The sequence below is a fragment of the Arvicanthis niloticus genome, chromosome 19, assembly GCF_011762505.2.
Source record: "Arvicanthis niloticus isolate mArvNil1 chromosome 19, mArvNil1.pat.X, whole genome shotgun sequence".
Classification (NCBI taxonomy): Eukaryota; Metazoa; Chordata; class Mammalia; order Rodentia; family Muridae; genus Arvicanthis; species Arvicanthis niloticus.
Genome location: NC_047676.1, coordinates 27242385 through 27268363, shown reverse-complemented (window position 1 = coordinate 27268363; position 25979 = coordinate 27242385). Strand labels below are relative to the sequence as shown.

The 25979-nt window shown below is 40.7% G+C and overlaps 1 protein-coding gene across 5 annotated transcripts in view; it reads left to right on the top strand.

Annotated features, from left to right (window-relative positions):
• Nucleotides 1-24066, top strand: part of Agxt2 (alanine--glyoxylate aminotransferase 2) — a 41064-nt gene extending 16998 nt beyond the window's left edge. For 2 of the 5 annotated variants that reach the window (XM_034523554.2, XM_034523553.2), the window contains exons 6-14: nt 83-176; nt 820-913; nt 7341-7441; nt 7931-8023; nt 10789-10921; nt 12614-12705; nt 17823-17972; nt 19229-19327; nt 23327-24066. In XM_034523554.2, coding sequence (XP_034379445.1) covers nt 83-176; nt 820-913; nt 7341-7441; nt 7931-8023; nt 10789-10921; nt 12614-12705; nt 17823-17972; nt 19229-19327; nt 23327-23434 — 964 coding nt within the window. In that variant the 3' untranslated portion in view covers nt 23435-24066. Of the gene's footprint in view, nt 1-82; nt 177-819; nt 914-7340; nt 7442-7930; nt 8024-10788; nt 10972-12172; nt 12708-17822; nt 17973-19228; nt 19328-21554 lie in introns of those variants that run through there. The other 3 variants (XM_076916429.1, XM_076916430.1, XM_076916431.1) reach the window with 3 other exon arrangements.
• The last annotated feature ends 1913 nt before the right edge of the window (nt 24067-25979 follow it).

Here is a 25979-nt window from a genome sequence, read left to right as displayed (position 1 = left end):
TCGTCCTGTGTCTCTCATACATTTTTTTTCTTTTGAAGCTAGTGAGCTTCATCTTATCATTTTTTTTCTTTTTCCTTTTCAGAGGAGCCTATCATGGATGCAGTCCCTACACACTTGGCCTGACGAATGTAGGAATCTACAAGATGGAAATCCCCGGTGGGATAGGCTGCCAATCAGTGAGTTCTGAGATCCTCATCTTCCTTCACTGGGAACTGCTAGAATTGTAGAATAATTGATTGAACTTTTACTGATATTGGAATTAGACACTAATATAAAGCCTGCCATCAACCAGGGCCTGAATTTGACTTTAAAAACCTAAGACCAACTGAAGAAATGTTTCTTAGAAACATACTTGGAGTCTGTGTAGTAGTTAATGATGGTGTGTTAGATTTCATTTTGCTCATACATACAATCTAGGAGACGTGAGGTTCTTAGAAACTTGAATACACAATGGTTCAATTCATTACTGACTGTCACAGCTTTCTGTTCTCGAATGCCGTGCCATATCCATCTTTCCAACATCAGATCCAGATACCTAACTATCTTTAATCTTTATGAAGCCCTCATCCACTAAACCCTTAAGAAAGTTGCTTCTGGGCTAACATCAAAATTAGTATTCTTTAAAGAGTGGTCACAGAAGTAATTTCTAAGAAAAAAAAAATCTCTTTAAAGAAGATTACATTTTTATCATTAAGGAGGAGCGCAAAAGTTTCGATATCAATGAAGAAGCCCACTTGTCTTAATTGTAACCACATGTGTTTCCAAATTGGCTTTCTCATAGTATTGTTTTACCACAGTCCTTCTTTTGGTTGTTTGCAGACAATGTGCCCAGATGTTTTCCATGGCCCTTGGGGAGGAAGCCACTGTCGAGATTCTCCAGTGCAAACAGTGAGGAAATGCAGCTGCACTCCAGGTCCAAATGGGCAGAGAGGCAGGGGAAAGTTAAAGGTTGGGTGGGGTGAGAAATTTGAAGATGGGCAAAACTATCAAACTGGGGAGATTGGGAGAGGGGACGGTCAAAGGAAACAAAACTAGAAAATACTAAGTCACCCCTCATTGACACAGCATTTTCCATACCACTCTTGTTTAAGTGAGTCAGCTGGCATCTGCCCCTGTGGGGAAGCTTCTCCTTCCCTCAGATGTATGCCTATAAGCAGTGTATCAACTAACAAGTAGGTCTACGAAACAAGTGTGGTCATTCTCCAATTCCCAGAGGGAGAGGAGATGAAGAGAAGGCTACATCTGAAAAATCTCAAAACACAAGCCAGGAAGTTCTCCAGAGACCCCACATGACAGCCAAACAACATCTGTGGGATGTGGGGCTGTTTGTGGCCACCACTGCCACTGATGTCTCTTGCACAAGTTTTAGTCACTCTCTCCCGGAAGAAGTTCTATTTATCAATTGCATTTTCTTTATTTGAATTCATAACATGGAAGCGAAGGGAAATAAAAATACCATCGGCTCTCTTCTACTCGGATTTGTCATCAGAGTACAGAACCTTTTGAACAGCTGCTCTTCAGTAGTTCCAGAGGAAAGAACAAGTGCCCCAGCCAAAAGATATTTAATAGAACAGGATGAGTCACTAGGTTGAGAGGGGGCATGGAAGATGGGAACCTTAAAAACTCAGCTTCGAACAGGAAAAGAAAAAACACGGTCCCCTTACAATTCATACAAGATAATAATGAAATGGAGAATGAAAGATTGAACTTTGGAACAAGACAAAATGTCATGGTCACAAAACGTAAAAACAGACCGAAGGCTTTAGCTACAACTCAAACTCTCGGGTTTAAAGAAGACAAGCCAAGTCTACATTCAGCAAGCAGAAAGATTAGGATTTGACCTCAGGTCTTCAGGCCCTGAATTTAGTGATTCCAAGCCCCATTACTATCCTTGTTCATACTATTGAGCTAGTGAGGTGAATCCAAGATGAAAATAATTCCTTTCCTCCTCCTCCTCCTTCTTCATGTTTGAGGACATGAGTAGAATCAAGAGATCTAGACTCCACTCCGTCTTGAGCTTCAGTTTTTCTCATTTTGTAAAAACAATATTAATAATACAATTATAACAGCAGAAAGGGGGAGCAAGGCCTGTGCCTCACTCCTGTCGTACCATTCTGTGAGAGCAGACATGCACACACCGTTGTAGAGGAAAGCATTTAGTAACAGCTTCAAATCCTTGAGGATATGTTCATGTATCACATAAGTGTGGCATCAAGAGCTAAAGTCAGCCAGGTGCATCTCACAGTTCTCAGGCCGTCTGCACAGTCACCCGCAAAGTCTAGGAGACTGAAGAACTTCAGAGCTGGTCATTCCCTTCCTTTTTTATTATGCATCCTCCTTCTGCCCATCTTTTCTGTGTTCTCCTTCTTGGACGTCTTCCCTTAGACCATTTCAAGAACGTAAAAACATCACGGTAATCTCTCTGTGATCTAGAGAATACAAGATAGTGGAAGATACACATTACCCTTCGTGGAACTATAGGCTCCTGTTTTCTTAACTCTTACCTTATAGATGCAAGAATCATATCATCTTATTATTTATTTTCCCCTTTTATTGGAAATAAATGCTTTTCCCTTATATCTTCATTAAACTTTGGCCTCCCTCTACTCTTCCCAATTCTTCCCCACTTCCCCTCCCATCCAGATCCACTTTCCTTCTGTCTCTCATTAGAAAAGAACAGGCTTCCAGAAGATACTAAAACATGTATATAGATAGATAGATAGATAGATAGATAGATAGATAGATAGATAAAATAAAATCATATCGAAGTTGGTTAAGGGAAACCAGTACAAGGAAAAGAGACGAAGAGAAGGCACAATAATCACAGACCCACACATCCCCAAACTCAGGAGTCCCATAAAAACATTAAACTGAAAGCTATGTAATATATACACAGAGACCTGGTGCAGACCAGTGCAGGCCCTGTGCTTGATGCTTCTGTCTCTATGACTTCATATGAGCTTTACTCATGTTGATTTAAAGACCCTTGTTCTCCTGGTGTCCTCCATCCCCTCTGGCTCTTACACTCGTTATGCCTCCTTTTCTTTGGGGTCCCCTGAACTATGAAGAGAGGAATTTGATGGAGACTTCCCATTTAGAGCTGTGACACCACACTTCTAAATAAGATACAAAAGTGGACTGCAGATTCCACTTTTTTATTTTATTTTGGTTATATATTTCATTTTGTCATGTTTTGTTGTTAACTCTTATGAGCCTCATATTATATGAGAAAAGAGTCTATTTGGGTGTCTTTATATTCAGACCTTGTATTCACTCCAACATGTCACATAAATTTAGTGTAAATTATTCAAGTTTGCAGTTGATCCTAAAGTTTTTTCACTGGATGCACACAAGCACCAACCGTAGTAGGATATTTTCATTTCAGAATTACATCATCAAATCTTAGCTTATACAGGAGCCAGTATTTTGGTATTTTTATGTAGTAGATTTCATTACCTTTATCTATCTATCTACCTCCCAGATTATTTATTCTCCAAGTTTTATTCTAAACCCTAATTTCCAGGCATGGAAATTATCTACCCCATGATAGAACTTATCTCTTATCATGCACTCACTGCCAGTCTCCCAAAGCTGGTATTGATTGTGCCATTCTCTCCTCTTTGAAAGGAACTCTTCCTTAATAATATTTATCTTTCCTGGTTTCTCACTCTGCTTACTTCTTCCTGAAACACCAACATAGTCCCTAGAGTAAATACTCTGCTATGATATCCAACAGAGCATCCACATGCTCCTGATGTTGCCATAGGGACATCAATGCATCCTATCTCTCTCCATAGGAGGCCTGACCTGGTTACAGGAATAAGACAATGCAACACATATGAAATAGAGAAAACACAGTAGATGGTCCTTCTTCCCACAAACACATGGATAAGTGAGAGTAAAGTCTATGAAGTGTGCAGGATAAACTCAAACGAAATCTATGATATGATTTTACCCTAACTTAAGCAGTTCAATCTGATTTTGCTCTGTAATGACTTCCATAGTTACAGAAAAGCTTGCTAAACCCATAAATTAGACCTTTTCTTCATTCTTGATATTATTTTTTACAGTCATATAATGCTCTTGTCTCTTCCATTCCTAATAAAAATAGAAAATTTGGCTCCAAAGATATCAGGTATCTGTGTCAACAAAGCTTTTCTAAATGTCACATGTATCCTTAGAACTTATGTTTTTCTTACTCTTTAGTGAAGCTAGAGTATAAATGCATTTGTGATTAGTTTTCTGCTATAATTGCTGAGAATTTGTCTTCCCTGGTCTTGAAGATACAGGCAGGCTACATGTGTCTAAGCAAATGGTAGGATGGCAGTTGTCTCCACCCACAGACCCCTGAGATGCTTTCACATAAGGTAGGCTGAGCCTTCCTACCACATCCATAGCTTCCTCTCCATCCCTTCCGAAAGCATAAATTTGAGTTTAAGTTTAGAGATGCCCTGGTACTCTTGATAGCTAAACTATGAGTGTAAATGAACATGCTTAAAGTTCAGCCATGTGTAGGTACTACTCATCTTTCTTTTGTTCTTCTTTGAAACTTTCTATATTCAAAGACAGCACACATAGGTGGTGGCTCATTTTCTGAGCAATGTTCTGTCTCTTTGTGTTCTCTCCCACTCAGAGGCTCTTATGCTTGTTTTTCTGTGTATTAAGGCTTATGGCTGGGGATGCATCTATCACTTCTATCAGGGATGTTCCCAGCATCTTGAAGTGGGGTGGGAACATAAGACATTTGGAATGGATGGACAGCTGCTGCTGGGCTTAACATGACAGGTAGATACTCTGGGTTACCTCCATCCGAGAACAACTAAAAATCATGCATAAAATGTTAAACACACCCTCACTGAAACAAATAGTACTACAGGAGAGTTAATAAGAAACACTGAAAAACTCGCAATACTTGATGAATGCTGGTAAAAAAAAAAAAAAAAAAGTTTTCAAGTGCTCTTCCAAACATTACTACAGTAGTCAAAGTTCATATTTGAAGTTAAATTTCGTATGACTAAACTCAAGCATGTCACTTTTAAATGTTTCCAAACATGAACCCAGAATTATTCTACTATCCAAAGTACACCTAGAATTAAACTAATACTAAGTGCAACAAAAAAAAAAAAAAAGGAAACTTGGATTATTCTTCCCTACATTGCACAAAGAAAAAAGTCCAGAACACATAGACATCGAGTTGAAATCTCCATGTGGGTAAAGAAAATCCCTGTGCTCAGAAGAATGGTTTTCTTTTCAATGGAAATTTTCACTATAAAAACTAGTGAAACATGAAATGGTTCAGTGCAAAGAATAAATGTTGGCACTTGAATAACACTTGTCATAGACACTATTAGGCAAAAGTATACAACAAGTCACAATTTGTTCTACGACACATTTGTAAAAGGGAGTTGTAGGGACTAAAGAGATAGCTTGGCAGTTAAGTGCACTGGCTACTATTCCAGGGGACTTAGGTTCAATTGTTGGCACACATGGTGGCTCAGAGACATCAGGACTCCTGCCTGATTCCCTCTTCTGACCTCTGTCAGCAACAGTTGTCAATGTGGTATATATACCTGCAGGTAAAACAACACTTGTAATAATAACAGAGAGAGAGAGAGAAAGAGAGAGAGAGAGAGAGAGAGAGAGAGAGAGAGAGAGAGAGAGAGAGAGAGAGAGAGATTTTTAAGCCAGGCAATGATGGTGCAGGCCTTTAATTCCAGCACTTGGGAGGCAGAATCTCTGTGAGCTCAGGGCCAGTCTGGTCTGCAAGGGAAGTTTCAGGACAGCCAGGAACCCTGTTTTAAACAACAGCAACAACAAAAACTAAATAAATAAATGTGCAAAATTCTAATCTGCTTCTCCTGTAACACATTAAACTACTGAGTTAAAATGATAGATTTCAATTTTTCTGACCAATACTACACCTTCTAAAATCTTTACAAATGTTTTGAATGTTTACATTATGGCTTCCTTTTTTTAAAAAAATTAAAAACTAGGGAAGCATTCTTGGAAATACCTGTAGGTCATGAGCCACTATAGTCAGTAAGGAAGGTCTTCCCATTGAAAAGAAGTAGAAGAGACTTGGTAGGAATCACATCTGAAGCATTGTGTTCTGAACTCTACTACCACCAGCTGAATTTGAAGCAACAATGCCCTGTGCACCTGGAAGCTGCAAATGGGGATGCACTCTACGTCATCTGATGAACCTACGTCAGTCTAGGCTTCGCAGAATACTCACAAATGCCAAGGACAATAAGCCATCCATAGTCAAAACTAGTAACAAGGAATCAAAACTCTATATTCTAAAAAAGGACCACAAAATGTTCACAAAATAGAATGGTCAGACAATAGAATGTGGATGTTCCATGATCTTGAAGAAAATTAAGTAGTAAAAAATCAATTTGAAAATATTTGAAATATCAATTTGAAAAGTACAGTACTTAAGAAACCCTACAAAATGACAAAACAGTTTTTTTAAATGAGTATGTCCTCTAGTAGTAATAAATAGTCATTGACATTTCAAACTCAGGGGCTAAGTTTATCATCAGTTCAACCCAGCGAAAGAGGGGGGATAGCCTATTAAAGACATTCCCTGAACAGCAGTTGGTTCCCTATCCAGAGAAAAAATGTCAAGTAAAATTGGTCAGTATATCACAGACCTGTCACAGTATCTACCATTTATCTCCCTCTAATTCTTTAGGAACTTGCTGAGCACCTACAGTGTCCTAGACAATCGGCATAGTCATAGATTCCAAAAAAATGAATGTGCCCTCAGTTAAGGGAGAGAGGTTTATAAATAAAAGACGCAGAACCAAGAGTCAAGAGCTACCATGGAGAAAACTTATCTGCCTCTAACACATCTTCTTTAGACTGAATTCTGATTATTATATAAACATATTTACTTACTGAATGCAAAAGCACTTTACAGTTTAAAAGCTTGCATCAGACTTAGTGGCAATAAACAGTAGAATTATATTTGACTACTTTAAGTCACCCGATAACACTTGAGTCAGATCTATCCATTTAACAGAATAGTCCTTAGATGAAATGGCTGTCTATACTAGATTTGATGATACTTCAACGGGTTCCTTCCACAAATGGAATTATTGAAGTAGTTTGTTTATGCTTTTATGGCTGTCTTCATAAAAATAAAAAAAAAAAAAAAAAAAACTTCCTGCATAATGTCTTCCCTTTCAGAGATAAATACCCTTGGCTCCCAGCTCATCATAGTCTGAAGACCTCCAGACAGTTGACTGCTCTCAGTTCTCTGTGTTTACCCACCTCCTTCTTCCGGATGTCATTCTCACATCAAATGTTGTGACTTGTGTCTGTGTTTGCTACAGACTGCTGCCAAGCTAAAGAACAGTATATCGAACAATTCAAAGACACACTGAACACTTCTGTGGCCAAGACAATTGCTGGATTTTTTGCAGAGCCAATTCAAGTAGGTACACAAACTTAGCATCTTTCTGAATTCTCCATGTTCACAGTTTTGACTCCAAATTAATTAAATGCCCATTTCTATGTTCCTCTCCAAATGCAATTCATTCTCTTACTGGTTTTCAGCTGACCTTCAAAAATGCATACCCTTCATTCCCACACTTAACAGATGAACAGTGAATAGGTGAAGCCATTGGATTCCTAAAATCCGCTAGAAAAGAAACCCTTTGATTTTTAATGTTCAACATGCACTGTCAAGGGAAACCTATTTTGAACTCATCAAGCCTCCTTGTTTCTAACCTCAGGAAAGAATAGCCACATCTTTTCCCCCTGGAGGCCTGTGGTACAAAAGTCCTGGTTGGAACAGTTCTTCGTGCTGTCCATTCAGTTGATAACATTGATGTCATGGTGATGAGGATAACAATCTATCCTCACTAGTGCTGAGCCAGAGCTCCTGCCAACTCTGAAGTCTTCCTGATTTGATCTTTTGCAGGGTGTGAATGGTGTTGTCCAGTACCCAAAGGAGTTTCTGAAGGAAGCCTTTGCGTTGGTCCGAGAGAGGGGAGGTGTGTGCATTGCAGATGAAGTGAGTGTTGACATCCGTGAGTGACTTAGTGCAATAGGAGCAGGCCAGATACAGAGAGAGACCCTGTCAAGCCCTCTTTGATATTTCAGGCAGAAAGCAAGTGCTTGAACTCTGGAGTGTGGTCATAAGGTCATAAGAAGCCTCTGCTGCTTTGTTACAAAGTTAGTTACGTTAAAGCACCCAGGTTGTTTTTTATTTTAAAAGTTGCTAGCAAGTATAGATGATGCTTCTCCTACCCAGCATACTTTTATTCTTGTCATTATTATGATTCCTCTTTCTGAGCATTGTTGCAAGACCCCCAACAAGCCACAGAAAAAATTTAATATCACAGTCCAGTGTCCATCCCAATGGTTGCCAAAGTGATGTCAGATAGATTATTTTTTTAAATGTAAGTAAAAATCCAGCCTCTAAATTAGAAGACTGTTACCACTACAGACATTCTGACCTAGCTTGTATGATCTTGTAAAGTATCAGAGTGGAGGCAGCCCAGGTGAAGTAAGTCTACAGTAGCCCAAGGGGGACACTTTGAAGGGAGTAACAGTAACCAGCCTTGTGGGCTCCAGCTGGTATATTTAGAATTCTACCTTGGATTGCAGTATATCAAATAAAGCAACATTTTTATCTGCTTAGAATAGCTCTAGAGATGTTGCCTAAAGACCAGAGGATGGTACCCAAGCCACAGACGGTCTCCCACCTCACCTCGGCCAATCACGATCACACAAACTGGTGGTTTAACCCACTAATGACACACGGAAAACCTGTGTGTCTCTTATTTTTGCCATCTCACCTGCCTTTATTGACTGTTTTCCTTGACTAACATTCCCTCACAGTTCATGCTGGGCTACCCTGTCGGGAGAAAGCTTGCAATTGCCAGGATTGTGTGGCCGGGCCTCTGTCAGGCTCAGAGAATGCCAGTGCCAGGGCTGTACGGGAGCAGCTTAAGTGAACTCCTCCTGTCCTGTTTCTCCTTCCTTCCTCATACTAGTGAACTCAACAAGGTCCCAATGGAAGAGAGGTAACCTGCTATTAGTAAATTTAAAAAAAAAAAAATAGGAAAACCACATTCAATCAGTTTGAAATTAGCTATCTCAAAAAAGAAAATAAACCTTGGCCTTGAAGTCCTCACACAGCAAATCTTTCGCAATCAGACTAGTTAAAAGGAAGGTAGGCTAAATTCAAAGAAAATCAGAACTTTAGAATTTCCCGAGATGCGTTCTCACGACCTTCTTTTGTTTTTCCTTCACTGCCCCCAATTTTGTGGCTTTTGAGAACTTAACCAGGGTGCAAATTTAAGAGAGACTGCTGTTAACCACTAACAGGATAATAACAGACAGAGCAAGAACCCATTGCTCCAGCCCTTCACTGCCACAGTCCCAGCTGTGACACTCCCTACTGTGAGCTCCACATCCCCGTGGACACTAGGATTTATGGACGACAGAATGATCTGTCTGTCCTACTGTGTACCTGACCCTATGAAACTCATGGTTCTCAAGCGAGTGATCAAGGTTTTTTTCCTGCACTGTTTTGTGTATTTTCCAAGAAATGTTCTGTTTCACTATTTGTGACATTTTTATGATAGATGAAGAGGAGAAAGAAGACAGGACAAAAGATAAACTATATGAAACCCCTACATTATTTCATTTGGGCCAGTTAACCAGCTTGTCCCTGGCCTATTGCTAGAAAGTAAAGACTTGGCCATTCAGGCCAGGTCTGTCAGACTTGCACATCTCAGATCTTCTGCTCTATTGGTCTCTGTCACCAAGAATAACCCCTGGAATCAGTCCCTCTCCTATACTAGTCACAATCATCTAATAACAACCAATGTGCTTCTAAGACTGGGCTTCAGGTGTCCATCCCACCTTGCCATGTGGGTATGTGCACAGAGAGACAGGAAGACATAGAGACAGAGATCAGGAAAGGCTCTTGTCTGGAGATGTCCATGACATCTTTCTGTCATGATTTCTTTCCTTCTACAAACACTTGAGAATCTAACTCAGGTATGGGTGTAATAAAATGTGTCCCTGCCTTTAGACTCATACATTGGTAATAAGAATCTATTGAGACATTCTGGTGGCTCTGTGCCTAGAATGCTTTGGACAGAGCCTTCTGGGATTTAGGGTGATGGAGGTAGATTTGTACTGTAAGTGAGAGTGGAGATGGTGTAAACAAAATCTATCACCAACATTCAATGTATGGCTGGTTCTAGATTAAAGTAGTTATACTCTGAACTCACTGGCTCCGCTAGGTCCTCAGAATGCAGGAAAGTAGAAAGACACTGTTCCCTCAGTGGGTGGTAAGCATTCAGCCCTACTGGACAGGGAGTTACTCTTGCTTCCCCCAGGGTGGACCTGAGCCAGTTTTTCCACTTTTCTCTCTGGCTGTCCAATGCACAGGGAAAACTTAATAAGAAGAGTTAATCATCCTAATGCCTTTTGCATCTGTTATTTATGTAGCTCTCAGGCAGCCCTGCGCAGTGCTATGTTGGTAGGATTACTTCTCTGTGATAAATTAGTTAACAGAAATTCAAAAAGACACAAAGAATATTTCCAGAGTCCACAAAGCTAACAAATGGTTTTTGGTACCTCCTACCTCAGACACAGATCTAGGGTTTTGTCCACGAGAGTGCAAGGATACGGAAGGAGCAAGGAGAGACAAGAGGGAAGAAAAAGAAAGAGAATAGAGCAGAGACTGGAAGGTTTCTGATGCTTCTTGGTTTTGTTTTTGGAGGTTGTTTGTTTGTTTGTTTGTTTTCAATCTATTTCCAGGTGCAGACAGGCTTTGGAAGGCTGGGCTCTCACTTTTGGGGCTTCCAAACACATGATGTACTACCTGACATTGTCACCATGGCTAAAGGGATTGGAAATGGCTTCCCCATGGCTGCAGTTGTGACCACTCCAGGTAGAATGTCCAGCAGGCTCATGCTCCTGGGCTCCTTGCACCATGCAATGGTATAAAGCATGGGTCTCAATGTGTGTAGGCTAGAGGCAGTGGTGGGGACCACATGATATATTATCTAAGTGAATGAAATAAAAATGTTGCCTGCTAGGCCATGGGACAGAGGGAAGAGAGGCAGCCATTGCTATCTTGCTAGAGAGAAGAAAACCTCTTCTATCACTGTAACTAAAGTCAGAGTTCTACTATACAGAAGAGAGTTAGGAAAATGGGTTATAAAATAAACCCCTGAAAATTCCAAAGGAATCTTTTCTTGAAACAGACTGTTCTGTGGTCATTTTGTCTTCCCATGGCATTAACTATACATTCAAGGTCCAGATTTCTCTGGCAGTTTACCAACAGCCAAACAGTCAACTACAATAAAATCTCATTTATCCAGAACATTCTTTGTTAGTGATTTTTGACCTGTGGGTTTGATCCCACTGGGGGAATGCATATAAGATATTGTGCATATTAAATACTTACCTTACAATTTATAACTAGCAAAATTACAGTTATGAAGTAGTGAAGAAATATTTCTGTGGTTGGTGGTCACCACAATATGAGGAACTGTATTAAATGGCCATAGCATTAGGAAGGTTGAGAACCACTGATCTATAAAATAAAGGTTAAAATTTAATTTTCTATCATAGTGAGCCTTTGATGGGTGTTATTTTTTGTAACGCATTGATTGTTGAAATTTATTTCATTATATTTTATATTTCCTCCCAATAATCAGCACTTTTCTGAGTCATTAAATAATTAAAATCTCTGTGATAACTGCTTTCATTGAATAAGCAAAGGTTCAAAAAGCATACCTATATATGGAAATGCAATAATGGATTATACATTGTATAATCATTACATTTATTTAAACGCAAAAAAAAAAGTATGATTATAGAAAGTGGAATGTAATGAACTATCCTTGACAGACTCTAGAACTGTGCTTTTGAATAGGTCATATGAGGTCATTTCTGCCATGCTTCTGTCTTAATCTCAAGAGTAGAAATAAAAGGTGTGGTTCATTAAAGAGCTTATATAAAGCCCTGCAGGTCAAGTTTTAAGGTGCTTTCTAATTCGAATAATACGTGAATGATTGTGTTGTCACCTTCTCATTAAGTGCGGAAGCTGTATTCCTTATCAGCTGTAGTAGTCAGGCTGACGAAGCACCATTCCACGAACCAATGGCTGAAACAACAGAAATTTTTCTCCCTACAGATGAGGAGGCTGTCAAGTTCAGAGTGTCAGCCAGCAGGGCTGAGTTCTGCCTGGGATTCCCTCCTGCCCTTGCAGATGGCCATCTTCTCATCACTTCTCCAGATGATCTTCCCTATGTGTGCCCACTGAGGAGAGATGGAGAGCACTCTGTAGTTGCTCACTGTGACAGACATTGTCCTGTGGGATACGGGCCCCAATTTTGTAGTCCATTTCATTTAATGACCTGCTTAAAGACTCAGTCTCCAAATTTGGTAATTCTTGGTCCTAGCATTTAAACATACAGATTTTAAGGGGACACAATTCAGTCCATCACTGTTAGATGAGTGAAGAAGAAAATAATAGATGACATTATAAGACGAAAAAACATGTAACCCCAATGTAATAATGAAATGTAGTGCGTAAGAACATGTCACTTTAACCACCTTTATTTTCCAACCTTAGAAATTGCGAACTCTTTGGCTAAACACTTACTTCACTTCAACACGTTTGGAGGAAATCCCCTGGCCTGTGCCATTGGGTCGGCTGTGCTCGAGGTCTGTCCTATTCTTTACATGAATTTCATTGATTGTACTAAGTGACTATTTCTAAGCCACATACTTTATCAGAACTCTATCACATTGCAATGGTAAAGTAGAAATTTAATCGGTAATTCACCAATTTAAATTTTGGCTCCAGTTAATATTCTCTGTCCCCTCTTAAAAAAAAAATAAAGAATGATTTATTTTATGTACATGAGTACACCATAGCTATCTTTAAACACACCGGAAGAGGGCATCAGATCCAATTACAGATGGTTATGAGCCACCATGTGGTTGCTGGGAATTGAACTCAGGACCTCTGGAAGAGCAGTCAGTGCTCTTAACCACTGAGCCATCTCTCCAGGCCCTGTCCCCTCATTCTAAAGCCTACTTGGGGTACTTGAAGTTCTGAATGAGAGGTAATATATAATCAACCTCACATGCATGAGAAATGTAAGAATCGCCCTATGCAGGTGATAGCACTGCATTTTCTTGTTTTCTGGGTAGTATTTGTCGGTTTAATAGCTCTTCACCATTTTAATATTTGCCACATCCTATGGTTGTTTTTCTTTCTTCTGTTGTTATAAACGAAATAACTGTAGATAAACTAGGTTTTATCAGATCATATCTGGGACATTCAGCTACTCTGAAAAACTATTCAACCCTACCATATTCCTTTAGCTTAGTATTAGCCAAGTTTATAATAATTTTTACTGTTTGATAATTTCGTGTATAGAACATGTTTTAATCAAATCCGCCCCCTTTTTTCTCTATTTTAGTTACTTCCCTATAACCTCCCACAACTTTTTCTTCCCTACTCCATGGGCTACTTTTCTAACTCGCTGAGTCTATTTAGGGATGCCTATATGTTCATGGTTGTGGGACCATCCAATGGACCATGGGTAGTCGCTCAAAACTTTTCTGAAGAAAACTGGGTCTCCTTCCCCAAGCAGCCAGCAGTCACCAATGGCTCCTTAAATAGGCGTGGGACTCGTTGAGCTTCTCCTCCATCCATTCTGGGATTTTCACTGGCTCCCTCATGTGCAAGTCTTGTGCATACAGTCTCACCAGTGTGAGTCCGCGTGTACAATGGCACTGTTGTGGCCAGCAACTACTGTTGCATTGCAAACATGCTCCTTCCAGTCTTAGTCTTTTCACCCCTGTTCCACAACGATCCCTGAATCTTCAAGAGAAGGGATGTGATACAGATGTCCCATTTAGAACTAAGCACTCTACAGTCACTTATTCTCCATGTGTGGACCAATTATGGACATTGATTGCATTTGCAACATAAAAAGAAGCTTCTTTGATGAGGGTTAAGAGCTGTTCTTTGTAGTCCCCAGGAGAGAACCAATTACTATTATGGTGATGAATCAACTTAATAATAAAGTGTCCCACATTCTTATCTTTAGTAATCCATTATTATGTTGAAAAATGAGAATTTTTTTTTTGTAAAATGTACTTACCAAAATGTATAATGCCTTTTGCTTAACTAAGTACAGCGTGTTTCTGAAAGAACATTCAAAGAGTTTTTTAAGATTCAGTTTGTAGGCAGAGAAACTTGGCTAGGGTCAGGGGTCAGTACAACTCATTCTACTGTTTACACCTTTGTGCTTATTATTTAGAACTATGAGTATGACTCACCTACTAAGAAATGCAAAAGTATTTTAGATATAAATAAAAGACTTAAAGCCATTATTGCTGATTAAATACTTAAAGTATGACTAACTCAGGAAACACGAATGAGTGGGATGAAATATGACCTTATTTGTTGTTGTTGATACTGCCAGCTTTTTCCCCTTCTATTGAAAATAGATTTTTTTTCCCTCAGATAATAGCATTCTGATCATGTTTTTCCCTCCTTCTACTCCTCTCAGCTTCTGCCCTTTTCTGTCTCTCACAATGAAACAGAAGGCTTCTAAGGGGTAATAATACAATAAAATGCAATAAAATAAAACAAAAGTTAACTCATTGAAATAAGACAAAACAGAAGAAAAAGAGCCTAGGAAAAGGGACAAGGAATAGATATAGACACAGAAACCCATTCATTTGCATTTTTAGAGGATATATATTCTCTCTCTCCACATATATATGTATATATGTAAGACAAGAGAGAGAGAAGAGAGAGATCAACTTCACTTCTGCAGGGTTTTCTGAGCCCTGAGAAGAAGAGTTTGATAGCCTTATCTTGTTTAGGTATCTCACTTTCTGCCTTTCTGCATAATGTCTGGCTATATGTTTTATATATATATATATATATATATGTGTGTGTGTGTGTGTGTGTGTGTGTGTGTGTGTGTACATATATATGTGTGTATACATATATATGTATGTATATGTGTATGTATATATGTACGTGTACACATATATATTCATTCCCTGGGCTATCTAGTCTCAGGCTTCTCATCATCGAAGCAGAGTCAATATGAGTTCCATTTCTCGGAGTGGGCCTTAGTCAAATGAGGATTGGTTGGTTACTCCAATAAGGTTTGTTGCCACCATTGCTCTAAGCATATCTTGCAAGCAGGACACCACTGTAGGTTTGTGATTTGGTATTTACATTACACCATTGGAAGCATACAGAGTATCTTTCTGTACCAAAGACCCCAGAATGTAAGGATAAAGGTTCCAGGCAGGCATCAGCTCAACTCTCTGTTTAATGAATTGTGTGGGTGTTGTCTTCAGTAATGGGGCCTTAGTGTCAGAGAAACCTATTGTCTTGGCATCACCCTGGGTTGTTTGGGGGATTTCTGTCTGTTTTTATGCCACTACCATATGGTTTTTACTACTATAGTTCTGTATTAAAATGTGAAACCAGGGATGGTACTAGGTGTGTATATACATACACACGTACACACACACACACACACACACAATTACATGTAAGCCAATCCTGGTACTGGAAGCACCATTTAGTGACAAGAGATGACCATTTGCAACTATCTCCCCATTATTTTGGCAATTTCATTAAGATTGCCTAAAATTAGTGTATATTTTAGGAAGTTTCTAATGTGTTAGGTTCCATATTACCCCACAAACAGCCTTTAATTTTAGCTGTCTCTCCTGTATTCCTTCTATCGTCATCCTCTTCCCTGTCCTTGTCACTTCATCCTCCCATTCCAGTCCACCACTACCTTTATCTATAGCTATCTAATCTATCTCCCTCTCCTAGGAAGATCTCTCTGTTCCCCTTGTCATGGGTCCTTTACTATATACATACCTTCTGTGCATCTATGGATTATTGTTTGGTTATCATTGACTTAACAGCTATTATTCACACATATAAGTGAATACATACCATATTTGTCTTTCTGGGTCTGAGTTACCTTACTCGGGGTAAATTTTTTCAAGTTCCATTTATATTTCTGCAATTTTTATGATATCATTATATTAACCACTTAATATATGTCAGTTATGTAAATGTACCACATTTTCTTAATCCATTCATCTCTTGAGGAACATCTAGGTTGTTTCTAATTTCTAGTTGCTGTGAATAGAGCAACAATGAGCATGGTTGAGCAAATGTCTCTGTGGTAGAATGAAACATCCTTTGGGAATATGCCTAAGAGTAATATGGCTAGACCTTGGCTGGCAAACACCATTTATGAATTAGCAATAACAGTTTGATCCAAAAGAATCAAGGGCAATCAGCCCAAGTTCATCGAAGCAACAAGAAGCTGCTGGGCTATCATCATAAGTTTTTTGGTGCACTTTTCTCTATGAAGTCACAATAAGGGAAGAAGGCAAAACAAACCAAAGCCAGAGCATCATCAGCAAAGACCAGCAAAGAGTTGCAAGGTGAACCAATACCAGAGCCCTGTTGTTCTCCCCTGGCTCCATTTTGTTTTCCAAGCACTTGTACCTCTATCCACAAACTCTCTACGTGCATAGCCAACTCTGCAATCTTCTCTAACAGAAGGGAAATATCATCTTGCCTCCTAAACTTTTAAAAAAAATAGTACACATGAAAACTGTGAAACAAAACCAGAAAACTCCCTCTGGGAGCAAGCCAGGACACCACATGACTTTATAGAGAAAAACACACCAAAAAAACTATTTATAAACAGATCCACATCCCCCCTTTGCCCTACTAAACTTTCCTTTCCACTACCTCTGGTGGGTGGAGGGCTAGAAGGGAGGGTAAAGCATTTAAAAGCCCTTATTAAAGTAGGTTTTTAAAAATCTAAGCTTACAGTAAGGGGAAGATCTGTAGTTACTCAACCTGCTTCTCCAGCCAGAGTCCAACTTTTTTTTTTTCAGTGTTCGGTTATCCAAACAAATTCAGATGAGAAAAAGGGTTTGGGTGAACCAATTAGTCTTTAAAACATCAAGCTTGTCCTAAAATCATGCAATTACTATTAGCTAAGTACAGATGAAATATGTATGTGTCTTGTCGAGAATCATAGCTGGTTGAGATGGTTCTCCAAGGAAAGGCATCTGCTGTTAAGCCTCAACATCTCAGTTGGATCCCTAGTATTCACAGCATGTAGAAAGGACTCTCAAAACTATCCTCTGCCCTCCACATATGTCTCAACACATGTACACCGGAAAACAAAGAAAACAAATGAACAAAAAAGACCTAAGTTAAGATTTTTAAAACCAATCACAAGTATCCACTGTAAGTGGGAGTTGGGTGAAAATCTTTTTATATCTCAGGTTCCCTAGTTGTACATATACATGAGGCTCAGCTAAGGTGTGCAGGGCCCCTACACTGGAGTATTTGAACTATGAAAACCTCCAACGTTTGGAGGTTGCTGCCTCCCGTGGGAAAGGCACCTGTGGGATTCTTTCCACAGTTTATTTTCTGTTTTTCTCACTGTATGCCAACACTCAGCAAAACCTGGAAAAACAAACTTCTACATTAATAAAGCATATGTTCCTGACAGTTCTTAAGTTCTTATTTGCCTCTATAGGTGAGCAGGTTCAGGGAAATCCCCTTTGCCAAGATCATTTGATTCCTTACAGTAGATTTTTGTTCAGTCCACGGTATGTCCACACCAAGCTGTGGTTCTAGGTCCTGTTTGTCAAGTTAAGTTACTGTAAAGAGGACAATGAGCATTTATCTCTCTGGGCTTCTCTGTCAAACCTCCCACTTCTGCCTTGTAAGATTATTTAGGGCTGTCTCTCAACAGGTGATCGAAGAAGAAAATCTCCAGAAAAACAGTCAAGAAGTTGGCACCTACATGCTGCTGAAGTTTGCTAAGCTGCGGGATGAATTTGACATCGTTGGGGATATCCGAGGAAAAGGCCTTATGGTGGGGATAGAAATGGTTCAAGACAAGGTAATGATCTGCTGTTTGTTAGGTGGCTGCCTGGGGCCAGTAGCAGGTAATGTAGAAAGCCAACAGAGTCTAGTACTTATAACTTATTCAAACTATGAATAGCTACAACGTACTATACATAATACACTACTTGGGTCTACAGAACGCATAGAAAACCTTGAGGAGAAGCAAGCTGAGTATACTGAAAAGAGCTCTCATGAGCAGGATTGAGGTTTATATTCATCTACAACAAGGAAGCCAGACCTAGGGATGATGTTCCCTATCTGTGAAGGGTAATGGGGGAGAGAGGGGCAGCAAACGCACTTAAGACTTACTGAAGAAGATTGACAAGGTTCCCTAGGGATCGTTTTAAAAATACACATCTGAAGCCTTTTCCAAATATTCAAATTTGTCCTACTATGGTAGGCCCATATTTTTGTGGTGTGAAAAGATTCCGGGGATTGCAGGCTTGCACTACAACCAGGCTCGAACTGAATAAACTAGAGGGAAATATTTGTGTTCACAGACTGGGAATGAAGTGACCCACAGAAAGGATGCAAGCTCCAGTCCAACGTCACCAAAGTCGAAATAGCATGCCTGAGCCCCGAGTAAAGGACAAATTTCAGGTCCTAGAAATCTGACATGGCCTCTTGGCTCCCAAACACTTATTTTTTCTAACCCTGAAGGGGTGGAGTCTTGGGGAAGGGGGAGCGAATTCAACAAACATGGAAGACATTTGGCTCCACACCAGCTCCATGGCCAGGCTGTGGCCCTGGAAATGTTTAGCTGCAGATGCCCTTGTGTAACTCCTGAGCCACTTGCTGGACTTTGGAATGGACTCTTTAGTTAGGCAGAGCACTGCAGAGTTGAAGAGGATTTCAACACAAACAAAGCAGATCTCAAACTAGCTATTAAAAGATCAGCCCCGCCCCCACCCTCACCCCTGCCGGGAGTAGCCATTAGCAGAGTCAAGATTCCTTTGCCACCTGTATGAAATATTACTTTGTCTTTGGGGATTTTCTAGATGAGGTAGAATAAAATCAAATAAGCAAATACTTTCAGTGTTCATCTGCACCCTCACCTCCAAAAGCCCTCTGGCTCAGCAATTAACAGCTTTGTTTCATTAGGGAGATATCGATTGCTTGAGTTTTGTTGTAATTTTCCTTGGGTCTCCTGCCTTGGTAAATAAGTCTTCTAACCATTCAAACACAAAATAGAAAACATCCTTCATTTTTCTGGTGTTTTTTCTTTTTTTTTTTTTTTTAATCTATTCACAGATAAGCCGCCAGCCTCTTCCTAAAACAGAAGTCAATCAAATCCATGAGGACTGCAAGGACATGGGGCTCCTAGTGGGTAGAGGTGGTAACTTTTCTCAGGTAAGAGAATGGCTGCCTGTGACGTAGGGTCTCCTTGCTAGGGCTCTTAGTTGCGCTTCCTCTGCATTGTGGTAATGCCTGCCTGTAGTAAAAAGAAACAGACAAAAGATAGCTTGTAGCCACTAGAGGGGGATGTGGTAAAGTGATTCCATTGTCCATGTTTTTGTAGGCAAAAGAGAGGACATAGAAAGGCCATACAAACTAACTAGACAATTCACAGTATAGGTGACGATCCAAACATGACACTCGTGTAACATTTACATGTTACATACATATGTGTTGCATTTGGGTATTAATTAGTTCTACGCCCTAAAAAAACAATGAAAGTCATTCTTCACTCAGCCCTGAAGTCTGACATTGTGAACCTGGTGTTCTAGTGGTCATTAGAGCCCACAGCAGACAAAGATCCATAGCTGCCTTGTATGTTCCCAGAAAGAGAGGTCAAAGACCATCCCTAAACATAGTCCCTGACGCAGAACTCAAGATCAGTCCCTCAGTGTCCTTCACCTTCTCCTGGAATAATGCAAGACAGAGCTCATCCTACCCGTTTCTGGAAGATTTGCCCACTCTATCAGGAGCCTGGTCTGACCCTGTGCCTTGTTGCTGTTGTTGTTGCTGTCACTGCTGTGCCTGCTGCTGCTGCTGCTGCTGCTGCTGCTGCTGCTGCTGTTACTGTTGTTGTTGCTGCTGCTGCTGCTGCTGCTGTTGCTGCTGCTGCTGTTACTGTTGCTGCTGCTGCTGCTGCTGCTGCTGCTGCTGCTGCTGCTGCTGCTGCACAGTATGACCTGCCTCTAAATCTCACACCAACTTTCTTCTGGACTTTTAAAATATGTGGTGCATCGCTGCTATGTTTAGTCTCGCCAGTGCTGAATAGAACACCACGCTCTTTTCTTATAAAATGCGATTTGGTATTTCTACCCAGTTTAAACAGTCCTTGTTCCTCCCTTGGTCCTGCTCCCTTCCTGGCTGACACAATGAGTTCTAAAAGACCCACTTCCTGTCTTATGTTTGTCAGAGGAAACTGAAACAAATCAGACAGGATCCCTAAGGAAACACTAGGAATGGTTGTCTGTTCATATCAAATAGTGTGGCTTAATTATTAAAATCCTAACTTATGAAGACCTGGAATAATTGTCCACTTGTTTAGCTTTCCCTTCAAATCCATATTAAGCAGCCAGTGGTATGCCATGAACCAATACTACAATGATAACGTTGTTTTAATCCTATTCTTCATTGAGCTTATAGGAGAAAGAAATAAAACACAAAACTACAATACAGCATATTAATTTCTTTTGTGTATATATAAAGTGTGGTGCTATAGAAGGGAAGAAAACAGATGCCCAGGCCAGTCATTCTGGCTAGCACAGCCTTAATTCACTATAAAAATAGCCCAAGCTTGAGGAAAAGCTCAGTAAAGTGCACAGAGTTGTCACACATTAGTATGGCTGGAGCATCAGCTTAAGGTGATGATGGGTAAGGACAGGTGACGTCTTATTACCTTGTCAGTTGCACTTCCTGATGTGTTGTACATCTTCAACACGCCAAAGTACTATTATTACCCTAACTTTATAGATAAATAAAAACAAGTACCTAGACGTTAAATAAATCGCCCAGGTCATATAACTAGTGAGTGCATTGCTGAGTCTGTTCTCTGAGATAAGACTGGAGTTAGGGAGTCTGGCAGGAACTGAGGGTGCTGTCTGTGCTCCAGCAGTGGCTGTAGGAAGAGAAGGTCCATTCTGGTGATATTTTGGAAGTGAACTGCATAAGATTTGGATACAATAACAATGAGCAGGAGTCAAGGCTGAAACCTTCATGTCTGGCTTGGCTTAATGTGGGCACTCGTCTTTAAACATGCTCCATTTAAGGCATTCCGGAGCACCAGGTTTTTTATGTGTTTTCATGATTAAGTTGGAATGACTGGGGTAAAGGTTATAGTTTGGGGTCATCAGCATGCAAATGATAAAAGGAGAAAAACTGGGGACGTCTAGTATCCCAGTGAAATGCTCAGCGAGGTGAGGACGGGAGCTTAAGGAAGAACTCCCTCCAGTAGACATCAGAGAAGTGGGGAAGGTGGAGGAGACGCAAAGGGGTGGATGGTGTGGCAAGAGTTCAGAGGAATATGGAATTACGGAAGCAGAAAGGGGATGCCCGAATGTGAAGTGTCACGGAGACAATAGGAAAGAATGTGGCCTGGGAAATTCCCAGTGGATCTTATGTCTTGCAGATAACTTTAGTATGGGTATCAGCGAGTTAATAGGACAGAAACCATGCTGCAGATGGCCAGGATGTGAATAGAGAATGATGGAGTGAAGACCCCGAGCCAGTAAGCATCAGCAAGTCTTATAAATAAGATTTGAGTAAAAGCAGGGGGGAGGAAAGCATATGTATTACACCTGCAAGACGCTGAGCATCAGTTTCAGTTTCGCTTGGTGTGTCTGAATCAGGATTATGTAAGATTCAAGCATCTTACTGATACTGCCAGGTCGGACGTTGAAGGAAGGTCAAAGATTTGAGAGAACATGGGGACGTTTCCTGGAATGAAAGTGATAAGCTGGAGAGGGTCGAGAGCAGAGGTGAACCATTTAGAACTGAAGAGTAAAGACATCATTCTCTGAGCCTTTGGGAAATATGAAAGAATGTATGTGGGAGGAAACTGGTTTAGAGAAAGACTGTGTTTGCTTATGAAATAGAATGGGAAGCATAGAAATTGGTTTGAAAAAAAACAACAACTAAGAAGAAAACTCAAGGGTTAGAAGGGAGCTAAAGGAAGATGAGAGAGGAAGAGAATATTCTTGGAAACCAGCAGAAGTTGAAGGCTGTGAATCTGTCGTAGTGCCACTCGGGTCTCCTGCACATAGGAACAAAGCAGTTTATTTACTGTAATCAGCACGGAGACTTGGTCATACAAGTGAGGTAACATGAGGCTGGAAATGTGTGTGGCATGACAGGTAAGAGAGTATAGTTCAGTTAGCTTTGTTCGACAAGCTTTGAGGCAACAGAAGGGAGAGATCAGAATAGAGTGATGGATCAGAAGATAACAAAGGAATGGGGGATGGGGACAAAAATTCTTATAAAATTATTGGGTGCAATAGGAAACAGCAATTGGCTTTTTTGGGCATTGATCCTGAACATGAGTAGATCTGGACTAGTGAAGATGAAGCTGGTCATTAGGAAAGTTGATGCTTTATGATGACAGAAACTGTCTGTGAGAGAGATGGTGAAGTAAGATCTCAGGGACGGTGCGGAAGGATATGCAGGTAAACAGATGGCATGCAGGTAAACAGATGGCAGAAACAGATGCAGAGGCTCACACCCAAACAGTAGATGGAGCTCTGGAGTCTTAGGGAAGACTTAGGAGAGAGATTGAGGTATCTAAAGATGACAGAGAGTCAACTAACCTGGACCCTTGGGGAGTCCCAGAGACTGAACCACCAACCAAAGAGTGGGCACTGGCTGAACCTAGGTCCTCTGCACATGGGTAGGAGATGAGCAGCTTGGTCTTCATGCAGGTCCCCCAAACAGCTGGTGCAGGGGCTGTCCCTGAAACTACCTACCTGCCCGACTGTGAAGCCTGCACCCCTACATGAACAGCCTTGTCTGGCTTCAGCAGGAGAGGGTGTGCCTACTCCTGCAGCAACTTGATGTGCAGGGTATGGGTGGAGGTTGACATTCGGAGGGAAGCTTCCCCTTCTAAGGGGAATGAGGGAGTTTATATAAGGGGGTACTGGGAAGAGAGGAAGGGCTGATATTGGGTTGTAAAGTGAATAAATAAATAAATTTCATTTAAAAAAAGAAAAATTTCAAAGCAAGATGATAGGAGGATTCGTGTAGAGAAGGTGAAAGAGCCCAGGAGGGAGGAGGTAGAGGCCAACCTGGTGAGAAAAATGTCAGCAATGTGGTGAAAATAAGGTTTGGGGTACCTGGTTTAGCCCATTTCCTGGAAGTCACATTTGAATCTCTGATGATTCAAACTCTATTTTCCTCTGCCCCCCTCAGACTTTCCGCATCGTGCCCCCGATGTGTGTCACGAAACTGGAAGTGGATTTTGCATTTGAAGTATTTCGCTCTGCCTTAATTCAACACATGGAAAGAAGAGCTAAGTAAGAAGAAGCCACGAGCCTCAAGGACTTCACAACAGATGAATTTGAGGAATGTTGAAAAACCACAAGCATTAGATTAACAACAACAACAAAAAAAAAAAAAAAAAAAAAAAAAAAAAAAAAAACAAAAACAAAAAAAACCCCTGCAGCCCTCCGTAGTAACTGTAAAGGACATGATGAACTACCTATCTACTGGCCATATTTGTCAATGAAGCCCCCATTCTCCTGAGAACTCCATCCTTCAGGGGAAGTCCGTCCTTCAGAATAAGTCTTAGTTTCTGTAGATTAGTCTGGGCTAATGTTATTTCCCATTGCATTAACTGGTCTGTAAATGAATACATAGTGAATGAGACCTAAAAAAATCCTTTCCTACTACCCCTGAGGAAATGTTTCTTCAGGCTTCAGCTCAGATGCCTCTTATCACACTGGAAACTCAGCATCTCATGATGGGGCTTCTTAATTCACCCTAGGCATCTGGAAACCATGAAGATAAAGCCTAGTCACTATGCTACATCTGGAAAGTGGTTGGAAGCTGAGTGGTTGGTAATGTCAATGAGTCACTGACCGTGAATCCTGGAACCACTGACTTGGGGTTTCTTGATTTATGAAATAATAAATTCATGGTGCTGTTTGCAACTTTTGATATTTTCCATTATTGCAGCCTAAGGCATCTTGGGAAACAATGCCGAAAATACCTTAGGGACACAGCTGTACCCCAAACCTTTAACTCCCTAAAAATATCTATTTTTTTTCTTGTGTGGTCAACGTCATCTCATCTTCATCTAAATCCTTCTTTCTACTACAGCAGACACATACATAATTTCCAAAATTCATAAATATTCTTTGATTAGGTGATAGACTTGTGTCTAAGAACTGGCAATAGTCTTTAATTTGGCATACTCATCGAAATGTATTTAACAGTGACCTTCATATAATTACCATAAATTATAAAACATACTAATTACAGAGTGAGTATGAAACAGAGTAAACAAGGCTGGGAATAGTCTACAAACTGTTTGTCTCACAAATACAGAGACTTCTGCTAGATCAACCATATATGGTAGTGGACACCTGTGTTCCTCCACTGGATAGGCTGAGACAGGGTAATTCCTGGGACTCACTTTCAAGCCAACCTAACCCAATTACCAAATCCCAGAACAGTGAGAGATCCTGTCCCCAAAAACAAGGTCTCTAGCCCTAAGGAATGACATCTCAGGTTGACTCCTGGCATCCTCACTCACTTGTACACACGTACCCAAATTAATAATTTTAAAATCCTGTTCCCAAGAGATACAGTTTACAAATGTGTTCAGCCTAAGAATTCTTCTTTTAAAACATCAGAGTATATGAAGCCTATTAAAAATAATACTGGCAAACTGATGGAGACCATCTCTGGAACAAAAACCAAAGAGCAACCAAAGAGCTAACTTAATCATGTGATTGGATATACATTTAAAAATATGTCCCAGCTTGAAGCTGTGTCCCAATTGTCTTATCCTTCTGTGATGTCTCTTTTAACACATCCTACATCTTGCTGCCAGATTTGTTTCCATCCGGCATTGACTTAAACATAGCATTCCTTAGTGCAAAGCCTCCCACCTTCTCTCCATGTCCCTCAGACAAATCAAATTCCCTCAATGTGGGACGCCATGCTCTCCAGGATCCTAGAAAAGCAACTACTGGAAATGTCCAGTTTGGTTGGCACCATGGAAAGACCATTGAATTAAGAGAGCAAAGCCCTTGCACTCTCTACTTGGTTCTCCTGCTTAATTTGCTGCAAATGACCTTGAACAAATAGTTTAGCCTTTCTTAGCCCCAGTTTCTTGCTAGCCAAATGTATTAACTTGCCATTGTTACATCCTGAATTTGTCTTAGGAGAGGATTCAGTGATAGAAAACTCAGAAAACTGATAAACCTTGCAAAAGAGACAGTCCTTTCAAGCTATGTCTTTCTTCTTTCCTTCATGACTACCATTTTCCCAGGAAAAGTTTCTGTGTTCCATTTGTTTCCTTGTCTCCCAGCCCAACCCAGCACAGCCCAGCACAGCCCAGCACAGCCCAGCACAGCCCAGCACAGCCCAGCACAGCCCAGCACAGCCCAGCACAGCCCAGCACAGCCCAGCCCAGCCCAGCCCAGCCCAGCCCAGCCCAGCACAGCACAGCACAGCACAGCACAGCACAGCACAGCACAGCCCACCCCAGACACTAGGGTCTCAGTCCTACCTCTCATCATACAGGCTGGGTGGAGGTGGCACACGCCTTTAATGCCAGCACTCGGGAGGCAGAGGCTGGCATATCTCTGTGAGTTCGAGCCCAGCTAGCCTGCTCTACAGGGAGAGTTCTAGGACTGCTAGAACTACATAGAAAATTCCTCTCTGGGGGACAGGGAGGGAACACACTGATTATTTCCTTATGGCTAATTCTGTCTCCTTTGTTTATTTTTTTTTCCTAAGTAACTTCTACTTCTTGCATATCTTTCGTGGCTTCTGAAATGTGGTCTCCTTTCTCAAATGACTTTCTCAGTCTCTTTCCTAGAATGACCTCAACTTG